General features: G+C 67.3%; 1 protein-coding gene across 1 annotated transcript in view; it reads left to right on the top strand.

Annotated features, from left to right (window-relative positions):
- KIF1A (kinesin family member 1A) overlaps positions 1-25,316 on the top strand; it is a 64,381-nt gene extending 39,065 nt beyond the window's left edge. The window contains 21 exon segments of the mRNA NM_001168473.2: positions 1,203-1,288; positions 2,522-2,660; positions 2,791-2,959; positions 3,087-3,177; positions 4,222-4,340; positions 5,577-5,632; positions 5,787-5,895; positions 6,141-6,207; positions 6,300-6,384; positions 8,414-8,519; positions 17,835-17,949; positions 18,840-18,973; positions 19,817-19,878; positions 20,229-20,374; positions 20,761-20,961; positions 21,364-21,441; positions 22,042-22,166; positions 23,112-23,264; positions 23,825-24,017; positions 24,510-24,628; positions 24,959-25,316. Of these exon segments, the coding sequence (NP_001161945.2) occupies positions 1,203-1,288; positions 2,522-2,660; positions 2,791-2,959; positions 3,087-3,177; positions 4,222-4,340; positions 5,577-5,632; positions 5,787-5,895; positions 6,141-6,207; positions 6,300-6,384; positions 8,414-8,519; positions 17,835-17,949; positions 18,840-18,973; positions 19,817-19,878; positions 20,229-20,374; positions 20,761-20,961; positions 21,364-21,441; positions 22,042-22,166; positions 23,112-23,264; positions 23,825-24,017; positions 24,510-24,628; positions 24,959-25,001 (2,396 nt within the window). The 3' untranslated portion in view covers positions 25,002-25,316.

Below are 25,316 nucleotides of genomic sequence, written 5' to 3'. Positions count from 1 at the left end.
GGGGAGGTCTCGGGTCATCGCACCCCACCCGGATGGCCCGGCCACTTCAGGTGGCTCTGGCTGTACCTTTGGGGCTCTTTTGCCAGAGTCTCACTAGCCCATCATTTCCACGGGCTCTTTATAGCACCTCCCCGTCATGTCACGGTGGTGTCACGACCCCAGGACCCTGAACAGGGGTGTTAGGAACATCTGGTGCCACCCTCATTCCTCAGGGGGACCCCGTCCCTGTAGTCTTGGAGGGGCTCGGTCCCCCGGGGGTCTTGGCCCTTTGCAGCCAAGCTGAGCCCCGGGGGAGCCGGTCCCACTGAGTGGCCTGCCCTCTAGGCAGATGCTGTGGACACAGTTGACCCTCCCCGTCTAACCGCTGCGGTGGAGAAGCAGCAGCTTTAAAAAGCTCCAGTGGAAACAAAAAAAAAAAAAAAAAAAGCTCCAGTGGCCACAAAAGTCCCACCTGCCCTGCGAGTCCTGGGCCAGCCCCGGGCCCTCGGCAGCCGGGGTAGAGAGCACAGCAGGCTTTGTCCCCCTGGGGGCCCCAGAAGAGGAGCTTGGAGCCCTAGAGGGTGGTAGAGGCCCCCCAGGGTGCTGTCTAGGCTGCGTGGCTGGAGTCGGGGTTGGGGCGGTGACGGAAGCCGGGTCTGGGGGGACGGGACGGTGCCTCGGGCAGCAGGACAGGATGGGAAACCATGGGATACCCCAGGATGCTGTGAGGGGAGGGGAGTGCACGTGGGGCACGGAGTGAGGGGTGCTCGGGGGCCGTGGAGGGTCCAGGTGGATGATGGTGCGGGCCCGCGAGGGTGGCGGCAGGTGGGCAGTGTGATTCTGGGGGTGAAACCAGGAGGACCCTGTGCTGTGGCCTCTGCCCAGTGAGGCTCTGCGGGAGCGTCTGAGTGTGGGGTGGGTGGGGGTGGCCGGGACCCGGGGGCGGGGGTCGCAAGTGTGGGTTTGAAATGTGGGGTTTGTGGCCGTCAGAGCCAGCTGTCTCGGGGTGCGGCCCCTCCCGGGCCTGGAGCAGCACAGGCTGGGGCCGGTGCCTGGAGGGCAGCCAGTCGTTCTGGAGCTGCGGTTGGCGCCCCGTGGCCCCGTCTCGGGTCAGAGCCTGTTGGGCTGCTGTGCCTCGCCCTGCCTGGCGGCTCAGCCAGGCTCTGCCAAAACCTCCTGCGGGACAGGCAGCGCCCTGACCCCCGGCTCCCTGCCCGTTTCAGCCGACGAAGAGGCCCCCGACTATGGCTCTGGCGTCCGACAGTCCGGCACGGCCAGAATCTCCTTTGACGACCAGCATTTTGAAAAGGTACCGCGGCGGGGTTGGCCTGGCCATCCCACCCGGCCCGACGGCACGCGTCCAGCCCGGGCCCAGGCCAGCTGTGCAGGGGTCTCGGCATACGCGGAGCACTCAGCCCTCCCCGGGGCCCTGGGTCCCCCTGGGGTTCGCTCCCTGGGGCCCGTCCTGTCTCTCTCCGTCTGGTTGTCCTGACGCACTGGGTCTGCCCGTCCCCTCGCCCTGACCCCCCTGGGTCTGTACATGGTTCCTCACCTGGCCCTCGGCTGCAGGCTGGGCCACCGGATGCCAAGACACCTCAGGACCCCCCAAGTGCCCCTTCTCTTGGGCCCTGTGTTTCCACCAGCATCTTTGCCACCCCCGCTGCAACACGCCAGCCATTAGACGAGCCCTCACAATGTCAGCGTTAGGGCTGGGCTGGCCCTGCTCCGCTGCCAAGAAACAAGGAGCTGCCCCTGCCCACTCCTCACTCAGGGGAACCAGTGCTCTCCGCCTGCGCCCTCTGGCCAGGGTGGAGGAGGGGAGGGTCCTGCTCCGTGCCCCCAGGCTGGGCTGAGCTCACAGGAGGCCCTTCCCCTCCCTTAAAGGCCCTTTCCTAACTGTCCCCACCTGGCCGCCATCCCCACCTGGCCACCATCCCCACCTGGCCGCTTGTTCCTACCTGACTGCCCATCCCCACCTGGCCACCCGTCCCCACCTGTCCCCACCTGGCCGCCTGTCCCCTCTCATCCACCCCCCGGCCACCCGTCCCCACCTGGCTGCCTGTCCCCACCCACCCCCATCTGTCCCCACCTGGCTACCCATCCCCATCTGTCCCCACCTGGCCACCCATCCCCACCTGGCTCCCGTCCCCACCTGGCTGCCCATCCCCACCTGTCCCCACCTGGCCGCCCATCCCCACTTGGCTGCCTATCCGCACCTGTCCCCACCTGACCACTCATCCCCACCCATCCCCACTTGGCCGCCTGTCCCCACCTGGCTGCCTACCCCCACCCGTCCCCACCTGGCTGCCCGTCCCCACCTGGCCACCATTCCCTGCCTGAACTGCTCCCCACCTTCCCCTCTGCAGCCAACACAGGCCACGGCAGCCTAGGAGGTTGAGGCCGAGGGAGGTGGGTGCCCATCTAGGCGGGGGCGGGTCTAGAACGCACCCACAGAGGCCCTGGTGGGGCTCTGGGTCGTCCGTGGGTGGGAGCGGCCTCCCCACGAGCAGGCTCCCTCTGACCGGGGCCCCCACCCTCGCAGTTCCAGTCTGAGTCCTGCCCCGTGGTGGGGATGTCCCGCTCGGGGACCTCCCAGGAAGAGCTGCGCATCGTGGAGGGTCAGGGCCAGGGTGCAGACACCGGGCCCTCGGCCGACGAGGTCAACAACAACACCTGCTCAGGTAGGCTGCCCCGCCTGGCCCTGTGTCACCTGGAGGTCCTGTCCCTCCTGGCCGGGCCCCGACGCCCGGGCTCCCCCAAGTGGGGCCCTCGGAGGTCCTGCCACGTTGCTCTGTCCTTGGCCCCTGGCAGCCGTGCCCCCGGAAGGCCTCCTGGACAGCCCCGAGAAGGCCGCCACAGATGGGCCTCTGGACGCCGCCCTGGACCACCTGCGCCTGGGCAGCACCTTCACCTTCCGCGTGACTGTCCTGCAGGCGTCCAGCATCTCCGCCGAATACGCCGACATTTTCTGCCAGTTCAAGTGAGCCCCGGCGCCACGAGCTGGCTGAGGGACGCGGGCAGGTGGCTCTTGGCACCCCTGGGCGCCCCTGCCGGCCTGTGGTCCCCGCCCCGCGGCCCCGGCCCAGCCAACCTCTCCCCCCTTGCAGCTTCATCCACCGCCACGACGAGGCCTTCTCCACGGAGCCCCTCAAGAACACAGGGAGGGGCCCCCCGCTCGGCTTCTACCACGTCCAGAACGTACGTCCCAAGAGGCCCCTCCCCGCCCCCCGGGGCTTTGTGCGGCCGCCCTGAAGCTGAGCCAAGCTGTGGTCACCGGGCGTCCCAGCTCCTCCCTGCCCCAAGCCACGGCCGTGGGCTGGGCAGCGTCCGGGCATGCACACGGACACGCAGATCCCCGGGTGTCAGGCGGGGGCTGGGCAGCAGGGGCCCCAGTGGGCTTCTGCCTGGGGCTGGGGGCACCACGGGCAGATGTGCACACGGGGGTCTGGGGTGCCCGGCGTGAAGCTCTCCAGGACGTGTGTCCAGCTAGGCCGTCAGAAGAGCAGGGCCTCGGGGGTGGAGTGGCTTCGAGAGGCGGGAGTGGGGCTGGCCGGCCAGCGGGGAGAGACGTGCCTCAGTGGCCGTGCTGAAAGGCACCAGGGGGGCAGGCCTGGAGTGCCTGCCGGGGCATGTGACACTGGCCCTGAGCACTGTGGCTGCTGGGTGTGGGGCCCGAGCAGGAGCGGCCGCGGAGCAGCCCATGTCGACCCCCCTCCTGCCACTTCTCAGCTGGGGCAGACGGCCAGGGAGGGAGACCCCGTGCCGGGCCTCTGCGTCCTGATTTGCCTTCTCCACGAGGACGCAGGCACACTGGACTAGGGCCACCCTGATGCCCTCGTTCTGACTCGGGGTTACCGCTACGAAGACCCAATCTGCACATACGGGTCCCGGGCATTAGAAGTCTGACCTAGGAACCGGGGGCGGGGGACACAGCACAGCCCCTAGCTCTCGGGGTGTGGGCAACGGCCCAGCAAGGGTCACGCCCGGCGCTTTGTGCCGCCTGCAGCCCTGTGTCCTGAAAGGGCACTCTCGGGGTGGGGGGTAGTGGCCCCCGGCGCATATTGGGAGGGGAGGCTGGAAGGACCAGGCGAGGAGCATCCCCCCTTCATGGGCAGAGGTCGGGCCGGGCCGGGGCCTCCAATCCGGTTGTCTGTGGAGGCTGAGCACTGACCTCTGTGACCCTCCTTCCCCTTCCTGACTGTGGCGTGGCCTCGCCCTCCTCCGGCACCGCTCACCCACCAGATCGCAGTGGAGGTGACCAAGTCCTTCATCGAGTACATCAAGAGCCAGCCCATCGTGTTCGAGGTCTTCGGCCACTACCAGCAGCACCCGTTCCCGCCCCTCTGCAAGGATGTGCTCAGGTCAGCAGCCCTGGGGTGGGGTGCGGGGGCGGAGGGTCCTTCCATCTCTCACCCAGCCCCCTGCTGCCCTCCAGGGTGTGGGTCTCTCCACCTCCCACCCTGCCCCAGACAGGCCTGGTGTGGTGGCCGCGCGGCACATGCCTCCCACCTTCCCCACGACGGGGCGGCCGGTTACCCGAGGTCAGCCCAGCAGGACCCAGAGCAAGTCAGAGGCATCCCTTTAGGACCGAGCAGTGAATTTTTTGCTTTTGTTATTAAGATCTTATTTATTTATTTGAGACGGAGAAAGATTGAGATGGGGGGGGGGGGTTGGACACAGCAAGGGCAGAGGGAGAGGGAGAAGCAGACTCCTCGCAGAGCTGGGCACCGGACGTGGGGCTGGACCCAGGACCCCGGGGTCACGACCTGAGCCAAAGGCAGACGCTCAACCACTGAGCCACCAGGGGCCCCTGAGCAGCGAGTCTCTTAAAGAGGATTGCCGTCTGGATCTCGACCTCAGTGGCCGTGGGCCGTGTCTTAGGGCCAGGGAAGCAGGCACTGGGTCGGAGACGGGGCAGACGGCTCCTGCTGCCCCTGAGAACTCCTCTGTAGGGCCCAGCCATTCCGGTCTCCCCGAGGTCTCAGCCCCCAGACAGAGAGACGGCACATCCTTCCGTCTCCCTTGTTCCGTGGGTCCTCCCGGGGGCTCTGAGGGTGGGCTGGGGCGTCCCTTGCGCACCCAGGTCGCGGGTGGAAACCACATGGGAGATGCGGGGAGACCTGCAGGTAGGCTTCTGGGGCAGTGGGAGCCTCTTGCTCCATCCGCCCACTCTCAGATGTCCTGTGGGACCCAGGGCTAAGCGGGGCATCCAGGGTGTTGGAGAAGGAAAAGGCCTCGAGGGGTGCTGGTTCCAGGGCGTTTGGGCCCACGAGCCTCGTCTGGCTTCGGGAGCACCAAGGGAGGCTCCATCCTGGAAGTCCCCGGACGGAGACCCGGAGCCAGACCCTGCCCAGTTCTCGTGGCTCGTGGGGTCGCCCTAGGTGGGTCTGGGGTCCGCAGGGGCCCTCCTCCCTGTCCAGGCCGGTGAGGGCCTGAGCCTGGGGCCTTTCCTGGGCCCTGGGAGGCAGGGAGGCCGGCAGGGGTGAGAGCAGGTCGCGCCTTGAGCTCCCCCTGCCAGCCCCTCCCCAGGCTCCAGCTTGGGGTCCCAGAGACAGACCCCCTGCAGCCCCCTCACCCCGGCGCCTGTCTCCCCACAGCCCCCTGAGGCCCTCGCGCCGCCACTTCCCGAGGGTCATGCCGCTGTCCAAGCCAGGTAAGCGGGGCTGTGCCGAGTCCACCCCTGGGGGAGCGAGGAGCCTGTGCTGTCCTGGACGTGTCCCCACCCCGGGCCTCGTCCCTGAGGGGCCCCCAGGACGGCACGGGCCAGGTTTCCCACCAGCGGGTGCCTCTCCCCTGCCATCCCACAGTGCCTGCCACCAAGCTCAGCACGCTAGCGCGACCCTGCCCTGGGCCCTGCCACTGCAAGTACGACCTGCTGGTCTACTTTGAGATCTGTGAGCTGGAGGCCAACGGCGAGTGAGTCCCCGTGCTGCTGGGGTCAGGGGTCAGGGGACCCCGAGGGGGGGTGGGGGGTTGGGGTGGGGGCCCGGGGTGGCCCATGCATGTGCGTCTGCTGAGCTCCAGGGACTGGACGGCCTCCTCCCCGCCAGAGGGAGGGGCTGCTTTTCCTGCTGGGGTCCGAGGGTTCATCAGGGCGTGGGGGTGTGAGGGGCCCGGGTGGGCGGCCGCGGGGCCTTGCCTCACGCGTCCCTCTGTTCCAGTTACATTCCCGCAGTGGTGGACCACCGTGGCGGGATGCCGTGCATGGGGACCTTCCTGCTGCACCAGGTGCGAAGCCCCCCTGCCCCGCCCACCTCTGCCCCCCACTCTGTGGCCCCGAGGCCATCTGACCATGTCCCCTTCCTCCCGGTGCCCTGCAGGGCATCCAGAGACGGATCACCGTGACGCTGCTGCACGAGACGGGCAGCCACATCCGCTGGAAGGAAGTTCGAGAGCTGGTCGTGGGTGAGTGGGCTGGGCTGGGTGGGCGGGAAGCCCCGGCCCCCCAACTGCACCAACCCCCTGTGCAGGCCGATGCCTGAGTTCTAGCGGCAGCTCTGTCCCTGCTGCTGGGTGACTTTGGCTGAGTCGCTGAGCCGCTCTGTGCCGCAGCCCTGGGAGGGAAAGCTTGCGCCAGGGTGGCGATGCCCAGTTTCCAGTTGACGGCCGTGTTAGCTCGCTGCGAGAAAGCGGCCACGCTGGTGCACACAGCCCAGGTGGGCCCTGCCACAGACCTGCAGGCAGGAGGCTGAGGGCGCGCCCCTCCGCGGCCTGTAGGGGACTCCCCGGCGCTCTCCAGCTTGCAGACCCCTCACGCGGCCTCTTCTTGTGAGGACCTAGATCGGGGCCCCTACTCCAGCGTGGCCTCATCTCAGCCAGTTACACCCTGTGTCACCTTCTGAGGCGCTGGGAGTTAGGAACTCAGCACATCCTTTCTTGGCGGGGGAGGTGGTGGGGGCCAGAGTCCGGTCACCACGGATCTGACGTCTCTCCTCCCCAACGTCATGCTCTGAACCCTCTGGTCCACCAGAAACGTTCCTTTGGCTAAGCTGCAAAGAGCCGTCTCCCCAGGTTACGGGCAGGGGCGTGGACAACTGTCCGTCCCTCCCCTGCCCTGGAGCGGATGGATCCCTCCAGAAGCCCCCCCCGGGCATTTCTGTGGCCAGGAGGGCAGCAGCTTGACGGTGCTGTCCCCGGGGCTCGGAGGAGGGGCCCTGGGGGTGCAGGGGCAGGGACGCGACCAGGAGACCCGTCATGCTGCGCCCCGAAGTGCGGGGCTGTAGGCAGTGAGCCCCTGGGGGATCTCGGACACACGCTTCTATCTTACACGCCTTGCATCTATCTCCACAAAAATCCTAAAAGGCTGGAGCGAGCGAGCAAATCCTTATCCTACATGTCGTGTAGGGCAAGTGTGAACCGGACTTAGGAAAAGATTAAAGCACATCCCCAGCCAGCGCACGGGCCAAATGCGAACAGGAGTGCTTGTCCCGTGTTGGGCAGAGGAGGGGTGTTCCTGAAAGGACTCCGGGAGATGCCGGTGCGACCCCCAGGGCCCCGCTCTGGGCTTCCCAAACCAGACCTCCCAGGGGACGGTCTCTGCCTGACGGGGGCCTCCTGGGCGTCACGTTTGGAGCGGGTGGCACGCCTGGCCGCATCCAACGGGCAGAGAGCCGCTGCTGACACACACGCCCCAGGGGCCGAGGAGGGGTGAGGCTGGCACCTAGGGAGCTCCCTTGCTACAGCTGAGCCCACGGGGCGCCCTACCTCCAGCCATGGGGACATACCCTGGGAGCACTCCCTGGGGAGCCCGCACTTGCCTTCTCCCAGAACCGAGGCGTGGGAAGAAGATTCCAGGAGGTGGGGGCAGGCAGCTCCAGTGAACGTGGACACGGAATCCTGCGGGCCCTGGGCTGTGCCTCACCTCTGTGCCTGGGGGACGGAAGGCCGGGGCTTCCTTATGGCTTCGTGGAGAAGCTTCCTTGGGGACACAGTTAACACTTCCCGGGAAAAAAAAAAAAAAACTTCTCGGGCAGGAGACGAGCAAATCCGCCAGCGGGAGCCAGCACCCGGGGTGGGCATCACAGGGCTCTGCTGGGGTGTACCCCGCAGAGGCGCTTAGGGCACAGATGGTCCCTCCCTCCCCTACAGTATAAAGACGGAACATTTCTCCCGGGATTTCCTTTCCCAACAAGGGCCTTGTGCGTTCTGGGCTGAGCGGTTGGCGCCTCTTGGTGCAAGAGAGAGAGAGAGAGAGATTTGTGGCTGAGGCACTAAGGAGCTCAGGTTGCAGGAGGAGCGATGGCACAGCGGTCCTCTGAGTGCCGGGGCCCAGGTGGGCAGTGCCCCGCCACGGCCTCCCCGTCTGGTGCTCGCGTGGGCACGTGCGGAGCCGCTTGCCTGACGTGGCCCCACGGTTCCGGAGCCCCGGCTGGGGCAGGGACTGGTGTCCCCATCCGTGCTCCTGGAGGTGACCGCACTGTGGCCTTTCCCGTAGGTCGGATCCGAAACACTCCCGAAACCGATGAGTCCCTGATCGACCCCAACATCTTGTCGCTCAACATCCTCTCCTCCGATTATATCCACCCGGCCCAGGACGACCGGTGAGTCCCCTGGGGCGGCGGTGGGTTCCGTGCCCAGCTCCCCGGAGGCAGGGTCGGGGTCGGGACCCGGGGTGTGTCCTCAGCCGCCATGCCCACGGCTGACCTGGCTTTGTAAGGTCCAGGATGTGTCCAGCCCCCAGACCCGCGGGCCTTCCTATCTGACGCCTCGGGACCCGGTGCAGGTTGGGGAGGCTCGTGGCCCTGAATTCAGCCCCTTGGTGTGTTTGTCTGCACGTTGTCCCATCACCGGCTCACGCATTTGTCCAGCCTGTTCATCTGGTCACCTGGTGGAGGGGCCGTGGGAGTGGAGGATGGATGAGCTGGCTTCTGTCCTCAGGGGGTTCTGGGGGGCGGGCAGGGGCGTGGGGGCACCATGGGGTGGTGGGCGGACAAGCAGGCCTGGATTTCCCCGGCCACACTGCTGTGGGTGGTCTGGGCCCCTGGCAGGGGTCCTCGGGCTGGGAGTCCCAGGGGCGGCTCGGGGGTGCACGGGTCAGTGGTTCAGCTCTGGGTGGAGTGTGCCCTCCGGGCGCTGCTTGGTACACGTTCCTTGTCACTGGGCTGTTCCTTTCCAAGCTTGCGGTTAATGGCCGAGACCTGGCAGCCTGGGCGTCCCAGCTCCACCGCACCCGGGGCCGTGGACGGGGTGTGCAGGCCCCGACACACCGGCCTTGCTGGGGTTTGCCGGGGGTGGGGACGGGATGTGAGGGGTAGCATCTAGGGCCTGACGGGGGCTGGGGGCAGCTCGGAACTGCTGAGCACTGCCCCCTTGGTGGGGACACGGGCTTGGCTGTGTCTGAGATGCTGCTCTCTCGGGGCCTGGGGAAGCGATGAGGGTGTTCCAGGGTCCCGGACGGCTCTCCCAAGGCAGACCTGGCCTGGAGGGAGGAGCCAAGAGCCGGCCCTTGGAGTCTTCATGGATTCCTGTGGCCGCGTGCACAGGAAAAAAACATCTTTGAGGGCTGGGTGTGCTCGGAGGGGGCCGGGGGGCCCCACACTTGCAGGGAGAGCCGGCACCCATAAGGATAAAGGGTCCTGGGGCGTCCCGTCCCGTCCCGTCCTCCTGACCCCGGGGCCCAGATGGAGCCTGGGATGGTCGTGGACGCCCTGGGGAATGGGCTGTAGGGGAAGCATCCCCGGTGTGGGCGGCTGGGGGGCCAGCAGTCAGAGACCGGGGAAGGGGGGCAGCTGTGACTGGTTCCAGCCCTGCCCAGGAACCTTCCAGAAGAAAGTCCCCTGCACTTGAGTCCGGGGGGGGGGTTGGCCGCAGGAGGGCCTGTGCCACTGAGGAGGGGTCTGCTGTTGAGTGACCTCAGCATCCCCCTGCCTCTGACCCTTCCTTTGCCCCAGGCATGATTCTTGGGGCCAAAAGGGAGTGGGCGGCAAAAACCCAGGGGGTGGGGGTGAGTGGTTTCCTTCGGGGTCCCCTGCCCTGCGTGCTCTCCCTACACTGAAGACCATCTCCGAGGCGTCCCTTTGTCCCACCAGCCCTGCTGCTGGGGGAGCCCCCGGGGGCCTCGGCTCGGGGCTAAGTCCTGGGCAGCTTAGGAGGCTCCGGCTGGACCTGGGGTCAGCGGGGCTTCGGCTACACGGGCCTCCCCGCCTGGGGCCCCATGGCTGACGGACCTGTGGGATGTCAGGCTGGCCTCGGGCGGCTCCGGGTCGGCCTGTGTCTGAGGCCAGGACTGCCCCGTTCCTCCAGGGGTGGAGGAAGGCCCGTCCGTGGGGTGGGACCACAGAGCTTGCCCACAGCTGCTCTGGCCTCAAGCGTGGCTCCTGCCCATGCTGGGACAGCCCCAGGACAGCGCCGAGCCCCCAGCTTTGCCCCAGAAAAATCTGGGGGACCCTCCCCACCTGGTGACCCAGGCAGGTGCTGCTCTGAGGCTTGACTGGCCAAGCCAGCGGCCCCCCCGCCCCCCGAGGACCTGCCTCCCCCACCCGACCCCGGCTGATGTCCTCGGAGCCCGCCCCGCAACGGGCTGCTTGGGTGGGCCCCTCTCCCCCAGAGACGCTGAGGCTCAGAGCCCCCGGGCTTGGCTTGGGCCGAGGGGCGCGGGCTGTCCACGCGCTTCGCCACGGCCTCAGCTCCTCCTGCTCCGAGGCCCCGCGCTTCGCGGCCTCCCCAGCTCACAGTGGGCCTGCCGCCGCCGAGGACCGCTTCTCCTCGCGCTGCCCCTCCCCGCGCTGCCGCTGCCCCGCTGCCCCGCTGCCCCGCTGCCCTGCCCCGCTGCCCCGCCGCCCCGCCGCCCTCACTAACCTGTAATTGTTTGTGTTTTGCAGGCAGTTTCTTGATTCGGACATGCCTAGGTATCATTTGTGCCCTTGGTTTTATTTTGGCCTTTCTCCCCCAGCCCCACGGCCCTGACATTTAATTTCAGCTTTTTGGATTTCTTCTACTCTCGCTCCCCTTTCCCTCCTGTCTCTCCATCTCCTTTAGTTTTATTTCCTTGGAATACTTTTTTGATTTTCTTTGTTGCTTCCTCTGCCCACCCCGCCTTCCCTCCTGGCTGAGTCCCCTCTGCCCATACTCTTGATTTTGGCTGCTTTGGTAGTTTCCCGCCCCTCCTAGACGCTGGCTGGCCTCCCGCTCCTCCTGCCCCCGAGCCTGGCCGCGCCCCGCGCTGACCCCACCCCCGCCGGAGCGGGAGCAGGTGCCCACTGCATGCAGGCCGGCGGCCAGGCCCCGCTCCCTGCCAGGTGAAAGAGGAAAGAGGGGGCGGGGGGCTGTGGGGGGCCCAGGACGGGAAGGCAGACGGGAACCAGCCCAGCCAGGGACCTCCACGCTCTGCACCTTCCAACCCTGGGCTGGCAGTTCTGGCTGCGCTCCTGGCCTCAGCCGCCACACACCCTTTAGGGAAGTAGGGGGGCCGTTACGCTGTGAAGGGCCCGGTCGGTCTCTGGGCTCAGTCCGGTGGTCCCAGGCCCAGCGCCCCCCGGAGGCATGGCTTCCTGGGCAGGGGACCGCCTCCCCGCCTCAAGTGGGGCCCCTGCCCATGCCTGTGGGGTGTGGGGTGCAGGGGGCAGTGAGGCCCTGGGTGCGGACGGCCTCAGCGTCCCTAATGGAGACCGTCGTGAGACTCCAGTCTCTTCTGAGCAGAGGGTCGAGGTCATCTCCTTCGGGGTCGTGTGGATTGTGGTCAGAGCTCCGTGCCGGTGGTCCTGCAGGTCAGCCTTCAGTTTGGAAGGATGGAGTGAGCATTTGGAAGGTCCAGCAAGTGTCTGAGTCTTTAGGCTGCGTGGACAGGGACGAGGGTGGGGCTTGCTCCTGTGGAAGGAGCCCCAGCATGGGTGGGGGCACGACATGACCTCAGGGTCATGGCTGTGATGTCACCGTCACCGGGAGCGCACCAAGGTTCCTGCTGCTGTGACCCCAAGGGCATGCACGTACGTGCGCCTGTGTGTTGGATGCGGGTTTTCCCGAGGCTGCTGCCCACCCTCCCCGGGGGCCCTGCCCGGGGTAATGGGTGGACGGGGCAGCTCCCGCGCGGGGCACAGCCACGTGGGCACAGAGCAGGGAGCTGCCTCCAGGCAGTGGAGCGGGCTCACGGGGGAGGCCCGGTGGGGAGCTGGGCTGCCCGAGGCCGTCGTCCCCTTGCTCGGGTGCATCCGCCGGACGGGGCCCACGTCAAGGGCTGTTTCCTGGGCAGTGGACGCCTCCAGGTCCCTCCGTGTGATTGCTTGGGGTGTGGGCGTTCAGGTCTGCGTCTCCACAGCCAGCGCGGTAGCCTCGAGGGTGGCTCGCGGGTCCCTGCACCCCACCCCCGCACATGCCTCCAGGAGGCTTTGGGGCAAAGCGGGACGAGACCCCGTGGCCAGGAGGTGGCGCCAGGGAAGGAACGGGAACCGATTTTCCTCTTCAGCCCCCAACACCATGAGGCCCTCACCCCTGCACCCGGGCAGGGGCTTCCCCACGAGGGCTCGCTGGCCCCAGGGGGCTTGGCCTGTACGAGGAGGCCCAGGGCACTGAGGGGAAGGGGGCGGCGGCAGGGAGCCCCCATGGGGGCCAGCCTGGGCCCCAGAAGACGGTGGGCTGTGGCGCAGGGCAGGTCTGGTCCCAGGTGGGCGGAGTGGGGCGGGGACCCGGGTGGGCGGGACCGGGCGGCCCAGCTGTGCCCCGGGGTCAGTGCCCCAGGCTGGCCATGTGCGTGTGGACAGGTGGCAGGGGCTTCTGGAACCTCATTTTCCTTCCCCCTCGGAAAGGGGATAACCCAGCCCCTGCCCGAAGTTGCTGGGACACAAATGGGTGATTCGTGAAAAGCGCTTGGCAGACCTGCTTGCACACAGTTGTATAAACGCGCTCATGTGGTCACTGACCCCTTACCCCTCACCCCTGCCACTTACCCTCACCTCCTCATCCCCTCACCCCCACTCCCTTACCCCCTTACCCCCTCGTCCCCTCACCCCTTCATCCCCAAATCTATCTCACCCCACATCCCTCCTCCCTTCGCTGCATCTCCTTTCCCCTTCACCCCTTCACCCCTCACTACTCTCCCTTCACTCCTGTATCCCCTCATCCCCTAACCCGCATCCCCACCCCTTTATCCTTTTACCCCCTCACCCCTTTACCCCTTATCCCCTCACCCCCTCACCCCTTCACCCCCTCACACCTCACCCCTTCACCCTCCTCACCCCCTCGTCCCCTCACCCCTTCATCCCCAAATCTATCTCCTCACCCTACATCCCTCCTCCCTTCACTGCATCCCCTTACCCCTTCACCCCTCACCCCCTCACTACTCACCCTTCCTCCCGTATCCCCTCATCCCCTAACCTCCATCTCCACCCCTTCATCCCTTCATTCCCTCACCCCTTTACCCCTTGTCCCCTCACCCCTCACCCCCTCACCCCCTCATCCCCTCACTACTTACCCTTCACTCCCATATCCCCTCATCCCTTAACCCACATCCCCACCCCTTCATCCCTTCACCCCTTTACCCCCTCCCCCCTTACCCCTCACCCCTTTACCTCACCCCTTATTCCCTCACCCCCTCACCCCTCACCCCCTCATCCCCTCACTACTCTCCCTTCACTCCCGTATCCCCTCATCCCCTAACCCGCATCCCCACCCCTTCATCCCTTCACCCCTTGTCCCCTCACCCCTCACCCCCCTCACCCCCTCATCCCCTCACTACTTACCCTTCACTCCCATATCCCCTCATCCCTTAACCCACATCCCCACCCCTTCATCCCTTCACTCCTTTACCCCTCCCCCCCTTTACCCCTCCCCCCTTTACCTCACCCCTTATCCCCTCACCCCCTCACCCCTCACCCCCTCAGTCCCGTAACCTCACTTCTCCATCCCTTCTGGTCTGAGGACTCTGTTGCTGTGCAGTGGGGGACGCCACAAAGCCATGTACGTGTGGACATCAGTGCAGGATCATCCCCGAGGCCAGGGTGCGAGCCCATCCCCCTGCTCTTAGCTGTGGGGTCCTGCTGAGCACGAGGTTTAATTTTCAGATTCTAATGAATCCGTTTGCCTCAGGAGGCCCAGCCTGCCTGCCCCCGACACTTGTCACAAGGGCTGGGGACCAGTCACAGCACAGTTGCCTAAATGTGCGTTTTGAGGCCGTGTGCGGTCGGCGTGCCAGAGTCGCGTGTGGAACGACCGGGCGGTGCCCTCCACTCACCCCCGCCCTGGCCACCGGCTGAGACCAGCACCTGCCCCACCTGAGCTCTGCGGGGACACGCGCAGGTGCTCAGCCCGTTAGGTTAGGCCGGGCAGACGTGGCTCCCGCGGAACAATGTGAGGGGACACGAACCCCCCCTGTTCTGGCCGGTGGGGCCACTGAAGCTTTCTGAGCAAGAATCAGCATGGAAAAAACATTTACGGCCTATGATGTTTTTTTTCTTTGCCAACAAAACCTTTTAAGTGTGTTTTCAGTTTTTCCCACATGGGTCCTCACTTGTCAGATCGAGCTCCGTGCCCCAGAGTGGAGTCGGGGTCCCGCTCCTGGGCCCCCGCTACCCGACCCTTGTGGCTGGAGGGGGAGTCAGCACAGAGGCCTCCCAGCGGTTCGGAGGCAAGATGTTGGAGGTGGCGCAGGGGAGGGCTGCCTGGGTCCCAGGCCCCGCAGTCGGCTGCGGGAGGAATCGTGCAGGAGGATGTTGTCCTTCCCGAGGGAGGGTCCGGCAGGAACCCCGAGGCCCTGCCGTGGGCACAGTCGTGCCCTGCCTGCCGCAGCCGGTCCCGGGGAAGGGCCGAGCACCGGGAGCTGTGCGCAGGGCATCGCTGGATGAGGGACACTCGGGGCCTGGCCTGACGGGGCCTGGACCTGAAGGGTCTGCGGGATGGGGGCGGCCCAGAGCATGGTGAGCGCCAGGGCGAGCTCAGGCCGTCCGCTCACCAGGTGGCCCCACCCCAGTGTCTACCCCAGTGCGTCTGGGGTGGGGCCTGAGGATCTGCTCTGTGAGCAACGCGGTGCTCCCGAGTGGCGCTGCTGCTTCGGGTCCAGGGACCCCATGCACGCCCCCCTAGAGTCGTATCTAAGGGACGGGCTGCGTGTCACGTGGGGCCGGAGGGGTTGCTGTGGGGAGTGGGGCTCCCTTCCCTGGAGATCTGGACAGTCCTGTCCCTGCTCACGCGTGGGCTTCCTGGCCCTGCACCCTGGCTCTGGCTCTGGGTGGCCATGGGGCAGCAAGCAGTGGTCCCTGCTATGTCCTGCGGGCTCAGCACTGCCCGTGGCTGCGTAGGTCCTGCGTGGGGGGCCTGCCACTCGCCACCCCTCCCTACCCTAAGCACACCCGCTGTCGTCGGTGAGTCCTCTGTCTCTGCAGAGGCTTCAGGGGCTCAGGAGTGTTGTTGAGGGTGGGGCTCCCGGGCTGACCCCCGTGACCGTGTGTGCCGTGGCGGGCTGTAGGCCAAGGGCTGTTCTGTAGGAGCAGCACGGGGCTGGGGGCAGACCTGTGTTTGGCACAGCCTGTGGGCAGCATCGCGGCTGTGCCAGGTCAGACCCCGGCCCCCTCGGCACCCGGGGAAAGGCGCAGTGAGAGGCGCCATCCTGGGCTGTGGACACGGGCCCGAGAGGGGCCCCACCCACCGCCCTACCCCACCTCACACGTGAGACCCACAGGTTCTGGTTGTCGGACAGATCCTGGGTCACTGGGGTCTCATCAGGGCAAAAGCCACGTCCCAGCTTGGCTGAGGGCCTCTTGGCTGAGAGCATCTCCAGAGGCCCTGGGGGAGTGAGCCTCGTGGGCAGGTGGGCCCCTTTCTCACAGCCCCCGCCAGTTCGGGCACAGCCCATCGGTCCTGGGCGAGGCCCCTGGCTGAGCCCTGGGTTTTGGGGTGGCCTGACTGGGCCGAGCACTGGGAGGACTCGTCCTTCCTGAAGGATGCAGAGTGCACGCTGATGTAGGGGAGCCCTGCTGGTCCCCTGTCATGGCGCCAAGGGGTGGGGGCGGCTGGCTCCACACACCCAGGGCACTGGCGGGATCCGTAGTGACATCTGAGGCAGGAGAACAGAGGGGACAGGCTGGAGGGTTTGGGGCTGGCTGGCCCACTAGGCTAGGGCCCTCGGGCTAGCCTTCCCCCCGCGTGTCATCGGGGCCTCTCGGCGGCGAGCACCAGTCATGAGAATAGTGACCCTGGGCCCTGGCCTCAGCAGCTCTACTAGCCCCTTCACCTCGCAGGACACCTCCGAGAGGCAGGGACGGTGACTGCCAGTGGTTTGTCCAGGAGCAGGGTACAGAGATGTCTGGTGACAGCCTGAGTTCATGCGGCTGCGCAGCGGCCCTCGTCCAGCCCAGGCGGCAGTGGGCCTCTGGCTGTGCCCGCGGGCCTGGCCCCAGGGCCTGGGGCACTTGGGAGCACCCGGGGACGGAGGGCGTCCCTCTAGGTCTCGGTCACGGGTCCGGGGGACCCGCCAGTCCTGCTGGAGATGGACCCAAAGCTCTGGCCGCAGACGCGGGGTTCGGGGGTCGGAGAGGGCCCCACGAGCCGTCCGGGCGGCCAGCGGGCACGGCGCGCACCCCCGCTCACTGTCGTTAGCTTGTTCCCGGCCGTGTGACGGTGCTCGTTCTGACATGTCCATCTCTTCTGTGTGTACGTGTGTGTCCTGGCTGCTTCCACCTTTAGCGTTTCATTCGGAAATGACACTAGGTACAGCTCACTTTTCTCTTCCGCACTTGCTTGGTCTGTCCTCTTCTGCTTTCCAACTTCCTTTCTCCCTCGCCGTCTCCCCGCGCTCTCTGTTGGTTCTCCGGTCACCCCGCTATCCTCACGGCCCTTCCTCCAGATCTCTGTCCTTGGTGACGTGTACGTGACCGCGGCCCCACCCCATCCCGCTGCTTCACCCCGCGCCCCTGCAGCGTGCCCTGGAGGGCCAGGAGGCCGGGTGCGCTCTGCGCCCCGGGGCGGCCCCGCTTCTCCTGGCCGCCCCCCACCCCCGGATGGGGCCTGGCCGTGCCGGGCGTGCGCCGCTGCCCGCAGTGTGTTCACGTGTTCCTCAGCCTCGTCCTTGAGGATGCTTGGATGGAAACGGGGCGCGGCTGGGTGCAGCGCGGTGCCGCCCGGGGCTCGCGGGGTGGCCACTCTCCGGAGGGAGGCAAATTCCCACCTCAGACAGGATCCTCACACATGCACCCAGGCCCAGCAAGAGTCTAGGGGCTCTGGCTTCGGGTGCTTGAACACAGGAAAGGTCCTGTGCTGCGAAACCTGCTCTGGAGCCGAGGCCACGGAAGCCCCTAGGATCCTGGGCTCCTAGGGACGGCCTCGGCCGCCCTTGGAGGGATTCTGGGCCCTTGGCTTCTGCTCTGCCCACTTTCTTCCCGAGCTAGACATGGGGACACGGGGACACGGGGACATGGAGAAGAGCCTGGCCGCAGTGGGCGGGGGCGAGGCCGTCTGCACGGGCCACCCCGGCTTCCACTCCAAGCATCCTCCCCCAGGGAGGAGATGGGCCACAGAGGCTTTTGGCAAACCAGGCGGGTTGGCCCCTCCTCGCTCGTGCAGGGCAGGAGGGGGCGGTCCCCGTTCCGCCCTCTCCCCATCTCTTACCCCTCCATCGGCCTCCACCTCCTCCACCCTCCCGCCTTGTCCTCCCCCTTGTTGCCACGTCCCAGCCCGCTTGCCTCCCCCCCTTCCTCCCTCCCCGCCCCCCTCTGCCCCTGCCCCCCATTCCCGCCTCAGCGCCAGCGCTGTGGGCCGCCCCGCCCGTCCAGGCGCAGGGACCCCCCCACCCCACCCGATGAAGGACGAGCCCGGTCTCCTCCCCACCGCCGCCCGGGCAGCTCGCCCTTCGGTGGCCAGTCTGCATGTCCCCAGCCCACCAGCACGGCCTGCACGCTGCCATGTTTTACCTTCTCTCTGCTTCCTTCCAGGACCTTCTACCAATTCGAGGCTGCGTGGGACAGCTCCATGCACAACTCTCTCCTGCTCAACCGGGTCACCCCGTACCGAGAGAAGATCTACATGACTCTCTCAGCTTACATTGAGGTGAGAAATCCCCAAGGAGGCCGACCCCACGTCCACGATGCTTGCCGAGGGGCAGTGAGGGCGCTCGGAGGCCCTGGACGGCCCCGGGGGACCCTACTGACTGCTCGCAGGACTGGTCGGGTCTTGTTGAACCTCCGTGCGCTCCGTGGCACGGCTCACAGTGATCCCCTCCCGCTACCTTCCGTGTGTGGCTTTGCCCTCGGGGTGGCAGGATGGCTGCAAGTCGCCCCCGGCGGCCTAAAAACAGAAACTCGCCAACCCCAGCCCCAGGGCCTTGGGCTGTGCCTTCCCTTTGGAGCACGGGGTTGGATGCGGGGAGGCCGGGGGCACAGGGGTTGGCCGCTGCATGCAGTCCCGAGGGATTAGGAGGTTTAGGGTCAGCAGCCAGTGGCCTGGGGGAGGCGAAGGCACCCACCTTCTCTCCGAGCCTAAAACTCGAGCTATGATTCTGGGACCCCCTTGACCACCCCTCGGGATGGTGGTTTGCTGGGGAGACTCTGCCAGGGCCCTGCCTCAGGAAGGCCCCGGCACTGCTGAGCTTTAGGAAAACAAAAGCCCGGCTGTGGATGACAGCCCGTCGCTGCCCCAGGAGGTCACTGAGAGTAGAGCGTGGGTGTGGAGCCGGGTGCTTTGATCCTCATAGACGTTCCTGGGACGAGGCTGCTGGGACCTGTGTCTGGGACCCTCGGGGTCCCCGGCATCGACACCCGCTCTCTGTGGCCCAGGGAGGTGGGGCCCTGGCTCTCTCCCAGGAGTCGGATGGGCCCAGGAGGGCCTGGGGCTGCCTGCCGGTCAGTGGCTTGTGCATCCCCCAAAGATGGTTAGAAGGGGGTCTGGGGCCCGGGTGCTGGGGTGCTTCTGTGCCTGAGCCCGCCTGCCCCCCGCTGCAGATGGAGAACTGCACTCAGCCGGCCGTCATCACCAAGGACTTCTGCATGGTCTTCTACTCTCGGGACGCCAAGCTGCCCGCTTCCCGCTCCATCCGCAACCTGTTTGGCAGCGGGAGCCTCCGGGCCTCGGAGAGGTGAGCCTGCAGGTGGGGGCGGGGGTGCCGCCCGGGGCGCGGCTGGGGCGCCTCCAAGAGGTGAGCCTACCCGCGGTGGGGCGTGCCCAGGAGAGGCTCCTGTGACAGCCGCTGTAGGCCGGCCACTGTCCCAGCCATCCCCTGCACCCAGGTCCCTGTCGTTCACCCCGGATGCTGGGGTCAGTGGAGGCCGTGGGGCACGGGTGGCACGCTGAGGGGCGTGAGAGCGGCCGAGTCCGCCTGCAGCCACGGTGGACAAGGCCTGGGGCTCTCCTGTGGGTGGTCTTGGGGCCCCGACTCCGCCGCCATGCCCGGACACCGCCCCCCAGGGATCTCAGGGATCATGCCATCAGGACCAGGGGTGGGATGCGACGGCCAGCCCTTCTTGCCCTCCCACGGGTCCCTGCATTCCTCTGGGGGCGGGGGAGTGAGGAGGGGGCTTTGCGCAGGCGCAGAGACTGCCATGGGTGCCAGGCACCCACGCTGTCCCCGGGGGCTCAGAGAGCAGGACACTCGGGGTGCAGCCAGGAGGGCAGAGTATGGGGCTCAGACGTATGGCCTGGGGCTGGCTATAGCCAGGGCATCAGGGGCCTCCTGGTGAGCGGGGACACTGACTGCCGGTGGGCCACCTCCACGGCGGAGGGTGGTGTGCCCTCGGTGGAAGGGGCCTAGAGAGGTCTGGGATGGGGACCGTCATTCGGGGCTGCAGCTCGGGCCCCCAGTGCCCCAGCCGCCCCGCGAGAGGCCACCCAGCACGGCCCTGCAGTGGGGCTTGTGTCTCATGTGCACCTGCCGGGCCCTTGTTGGGCGTGGGGTCAACCCTGCCCCCTCTGCTCCCCGCAGCAACCGCGTGACGGGCGTGTACGAGCTCAGCCTGTGCCATGTGGCCGACGCCGGCAGCCCAGGTAGGCCTCTGCCCGGCTCCCTCTGCTGCGGGGCGCGGGGGGCGGGGGCACCCCGTCAGGAGCAGGGAGCCAGGGTCCCCTGGGGTCACACGGGTCGCCTCAGCTCAGCTGCCGTTTCGGGGGCGCCTCCCTTCTGAGACTCAAGTGCTCGCCTTTGGACTTTGAGAGACTGGAAGACCATGAGGGGAGAGGCCACGCTGGGGGCGGCCACAGGGGCCGCGGTGCCGGTCACTCCCTGTGGGCGAGGTGCTCCCCGGGGGGCCGGCGTCCCTCGGGGCAAGTCCCCACCCGGATGGAGCCCAAGGCCCGGAGCCGGCGGGAATGTGGTCACACCAGGGCGCCCTTTCCAGGGATGCAGCGGCGGCGGCGGCGCGTGCTGGATACATCCGTGGCCTACGTGCGGGGCGAGGAGAACCTGGCGGGCTGGAGGCCGCGGAGTGACAGCCTCATCCTGGACCACCAGTGGGAGCTGGAGAAGCTGAGTCTCCTGCAGGAGGTGAGCGTGCGCAGCGGGCCGGACGCTCAGGCCGCGTGTCCCTCTGAGGGCCGTGTCCCCCCTAGGCTCACCTCCAGTTCCTCTCCTCTTGCCCCATCCCTCCCTATGCTCACCCCAGGTCCTCTCCTCTCGCCCCACATCCCCCTCCGCTCAGTGCATCCCCCTCCGTTCCCACCCCCTACTGTCCCTCCATCCCCTGCACCCCGTCCCTCTACTGGCCGCCAGCACGGACCTTGGGGCCGCAGATGTGAGATCAAGAACAGCGCGCTCTGCCTTGAAGGGCAGCCGGGGTCGTCCCATCAGCACAGGGCCTGAGGGAACGGTGGGCTCTCCGGCCAGGCGCCCCCAGGGTGCAGCGGCCGAGCTGGGCTCTGGCTCTCGTGCAGGTTGAGAAGACCAGACACTACCTTCTGCTGCGGGAGAAGCTGGAGACCACCCAGCGGCCCGGCCCTGAGGCGCCGTCCCCCGCCTCCAGCGAGGACTTGGGGTCCCATGGCTCCTCCAGCCCCTCGTCCCCGCTCTCAGCCGAGGGCCGCCCGTCGCCTCTGGAGACTCCCAATGAGAGGCAGCGGGAGCTGGCTGTCAAGGTAGCTCAGCACCACCCCGAGCCCGACCCCGACCCCTCCAGGGCTCCGGGGACTTAGTCTTGTCCTATCAGAGCAGGAGCGGGGAGAATGAGGGGTCCCTAGAGGCCCCTGGGCAGCCTTTTACAGCTTCCTCCCCGGAGCAGGGACCTGCTACCTTGAATACCTGTACTGAGGGGGGAGCTCACCACCTCCATCCAGAGCTGGCTCTTTCTAAGTCTCAGGGGGCAACGCCACCCAGCCCCCCATCATTGCCCAAGGCCCAGGGCCCGCTCCCAGAGGCTCCCCTGGCTCACCCATCACCTTGGAGGATGGAGGAGCTGAGCTGCGGTGCCCAGGGCCTCCAGGGGCCGGGCCTGTGGCAGGTCCAGGCACCTCTTGACTGGGCATTTGCTCTCGTTGCAGTGCTTACGCCTCCTCACGCACACGTTCAACCGAGAGTACACCCACAGCCACGTCTGCATCAGTGCCAGCGAGAGCAAGGTGGGCGGAGAGGGGCTGCCTGCCGGGCTGTGGTCACCAAGGGAAATTCCACCACTATCCGGGGAAGGAAATAAGGATTTTCTTAGAAACATACTCTCGTGGCCTAAAGGGGCACTTCGTGTCTGAGGGCTGGTGTGCGTGTGGGTCCGTGGGGCGCAGGCCCACTCGGTACCGTCCCTGCCCCCCCAGACCTGCCCATACGCAGCTCCCTCTGTCCCCGGCTGCTCAGGCCCCATCCCCGTGGCCGTCCTTCTACGGGGGGGCCGGGCCTGGGCTGCCCCTGCCCGCCCGCCCCCGGCTCAGAGGCTGCACGTTGGCAGAGCCTTCCCCGACCTCACTGGGGTCCTTGCTCGCTCTCGGGGGCCCAGTGGTCACGGATCCCTCCTGAGGCAGCACAGAGCCTGCAGACCAGGGGAGGGCAGGCCAGGGGGCGAGTAGGGGCTGGGCGAGGTTCGGGGGAGGGTGGGCAGAGGGTCTGGCCTGCTGTTGGGAGGGCAGGGGGCCCTGGTGGGGGTACAGTGTGAGCAGAGGTGCAAGAGGCAGCCGCCGCGGGGGCGTCCCCACCCCGTACGCCCCCCAAAGGCTCGCTCTCCTTCACAGCTCTCCGAGATGTCTGTCACCCTGCTTCGGGACCCATCCATGTCCCCGCTGGGGGCGGCCACCCTCACCCCCTCCTCCACCTGCCCCTCTCTGGTCGAAGGGCGGTACGGAGCCGCTGAGCTGAGGTGAGTGAGCGCCCGGCTGCCGGAGAAGTTTCCAGGGCCGCGAACTGCCAGACGACAGTGGCCGTGACTGAAGCTCAGAACACGGGGTGGGGCGGGAGGAGGCGCGGGTGAGCAGGGGAGGGGTCCACCCCACACCCTGCCCCCGGCTGGCACGGCGCCCGGCTGGCGTCCAGGAGGCTGAGTCTCCAGGGTGCTTGTTTTCTGCTGAAGCATTAACGTAAAGCGCAGTGAGGACTAGGACGAGGAATGGGTCAGAAGAGCACAAACCAAGCCGCCCTCGTCCCGGGGAGGTGCTCACCCCATACTCAGTAGGGGAGCGGCGAGGTGGAGCCGAGAGACCCGCTGCTGTGCACGGGGACTGCCCTATTTATTCATGAGAGACAGAGAGAGAGGCAGAGACATAGGCAGAGGGAGAAGCAGGCTCCCTGTGGAGGACTCGATCCCAGGACCCCGGGGTCACACCCTGGGCCGAAGGCGGACGCTCCACCCCTGACCCACCTAGGCCTCCCTGATTCCTTAGATTTTAAATCTGCACGTGCCCATGTTTTGTTCATAAGACAAAAAAAAAGGCATCAAGCCCTGTGGGCCTCACCTGAGACGGCCTCTCTGGCCGTCGTCACCCTGTTGGGGCTCAGCAGGCGCCAGGGCCAGCAGCGGCTCCGTGCAGGGAGATGTGTGACAGCCCCCGTGCAGCTGGGGGGCCCCTTTCCCAAGGGGGGCGTCTGGAGGCGCCGCAGGAGCCCCGTGGTGGATGTTGTGCAGCGGGCCCTGCGGCCAGTGCGGGACCCTCCCCAGGGTGTGGCCGGGCAGCCCCTGAGAGGTGCCCGCGGCCTCCCTGAGGGGGTGACGCTGGCGACAGGAGGGAGCCCCAGCCCAGACAGTCGCCGCTCCAGCCCCACCAGGAATCCCCTTGCCCGAACGCAGAAGCTCGGCTTTTCTTTCCAGGACCCCCCAGCCCTGCTCCCGGCCCGCCAGCCCAGAGCCTGAGCCTGTGCCAGAGGCAGATTCCAAGAAGCTTCCCTCCCCTGCTCGGGCTGCGGAGGCCGACAAGGAGCCCCAGCGCCTGCTGGTTCCCGACATCCAGGAGATCCGGGTCAGGTGTGTGGGGGCCCCGCCCCAAATGGGGGTGCTTCTGCAGCAGCACCCAGCCAGCTCTGTCCCCAACCCAGGGCTGGCCACCCCTGACCTAGGGCGTCGGGCGGGAGGCAGAGAACCAGCCGACGGCACAGGGGAGGGTGGGCCAGGGCCAGGCCCGGGGAGGGACCTAGTGGGTGCCTCTGCAGAAACATGCTTTTAATGCACCTGCTGGTATGGCCACTGCGCCAAAGGCCTGCCTGGCCCTCGCTGCCACGAGAAGGCCCCAGTCTGCAGGTTACAGTTGCGTGACCCAGAGTGACAGCATTTTCTTAGTTTCTCCATTTTACAGCTGGGGAAACTGAGTCCCAGCAATGGCGGTTCTGGTCTCCAGCCTCCCAGGTTGGGGCTCTGTCCGGTACCTCGTAGCACCCAGGGCCTGGCTGCACTCAGAGGCCCGTTTTCTGACCTTCCTGCGGCGGGCACTGCCAGGGGCCCGGAGGGGGGCGGGGGGCCCATGTTGAGCACCTCCCCCTGGGCCCTGGCGCGGAGCGCGTGAGCCAGACGCTGTCCCCGCCCCGCAGCCCCATCGTGTCTAAGAAGGGCTACCTGCACTTCCTGGAGCCGCACACGGCCGGCTGGGCCAAGCGCTTCGTGGTGGTACGGCGGCCCTACGCCTACCTGTACAACAGCGACAAGGACTCCGTGGAGAGGTTCGTGCTCAACCTGTCCACCGCGCAGGTGGAGTACAGCGAGGACCAGCAGGCCATGCTCAAGGTACCGCCGGGCGGCCTGGGTGGAGGCGGGAGGCAGCGGGCCCCGTGTTCTCCGTGTCCCCCGGCTTGGCCCTGGCTCCCGGCGCTGGAGGCTGCAGTGCCCGCCAGCTGATGCTTGATGCCCTGCGGTGGGGGCTGGGGGCACGACCCGCCTGCCGCCCACACCTGCCCCAGCAAGGGCTCGGGCCTAGCGGGAGAGGCCGGGCAGGGTCGCGGGGGAAGGAACCTCGGCCACGAGGGGGAGATGCAACCCGGGGAGGGGGTGCAGAGCAGCAGCGAGGTAGCCCTGGGGCCTGAGGAGAGGCCGCGTGTCCCGGCCGCGTGTCCTGGCCTCATTTCTCAGTCAAGCGCCCACACGTGTGTGTCTCGGCGCCGTGCCCACTGCAGCGGGTGGCGTGGCCTGGCCCGCCGTCTCCGCGGGTCGTCTTTCCCCCTCCTCACCCCCCGAGCACGGGGAGGCCCTGCGCCGTCTCACGTCCGCCGCCCCCCGCAGACGCCCAACACGTTCGCCGTGTGCACGGAGCACCGCGGCATCCTGCTGCAAGCCAACAGCGACAAGGACATGCACGACTGGCTGTACGCCTTCAACCCGCTCCTGGCCGGGACCATACGGTACGCGGCTCCATCCGCACGGCCCGCCTTGCTCTGGTTGGGATGAAGGGGGACGTTCTGAGGACGTTAGGCTGCTTTTGGGGTTGCTGCTGCTGGTGACGTGTGTGAATCCCGGAGACGTTCAAGGCGTATGTCCTCTGGGAGGGGGGCGGTTATGCAGCTAAAAACACGACACGCGGTCAAACTTGGGGACGGCCGGCCCCGGGGGGTGGGAGCCCCGCCTGCCCCTGCGACCTCTGCAAGGGGAGTCACGCGGACAGGACCGGGTCTCCGTGATGAGGGCAGCGGAGACGGCGTCCGCGACCGCTGCTTGTCTCCCCACCCCTGCAGGTCCAAGCTCTCCAGAAGGCGGTCTGCCCAGATGAGGGTGTGAGCCGGAGCCCTCCCGCCACAGCCAGCAGGCCGGCCCCCCCCCAGCCCTCATCACCACCCGTCATGTCACGCGCCCAGCCTGCCCCCACCAGCCAGCCAGCGAGTCCCCTCTTGGGGGACAACGCGCCGGGCCCCGCGAGCGCCACCTCTGGCCCGGGGACCTGCGCCACACGACCTGTCCTGCTCCCAGCAGAGGCCGCGTCTGTTCTTTATTCTTTCCGAGCGAGCCCTGGGTGGGAAGAGCTGGGAGGTGCTGGAAAGGCCAGAGGGCACAAGTCACAGGGGCATCGCTGCCGTTCTAATATTTTTTTAAGCA

This window comes from Canis lupus, chromosome 25 (genome assembly GCF_011100685.1).
Source record: "Canis lupus familiaris isolate Mischka breed German Shepherd chromosome 25, alternate assembly UU_Cfam_GSD_1.0, whole genome shotgun sequence".
Classification (NCBI taxonomy): Eukaryota; Metazoa; Chordata; class Mammalia; order Carnivora; family Canidae; genus Canis; species Canis lupus.
The sequence above is the reverse complement of the archived record's forward strand: the minus strand, read 5'-3'. Positions and strand labels throughout refer to the sequence as shown.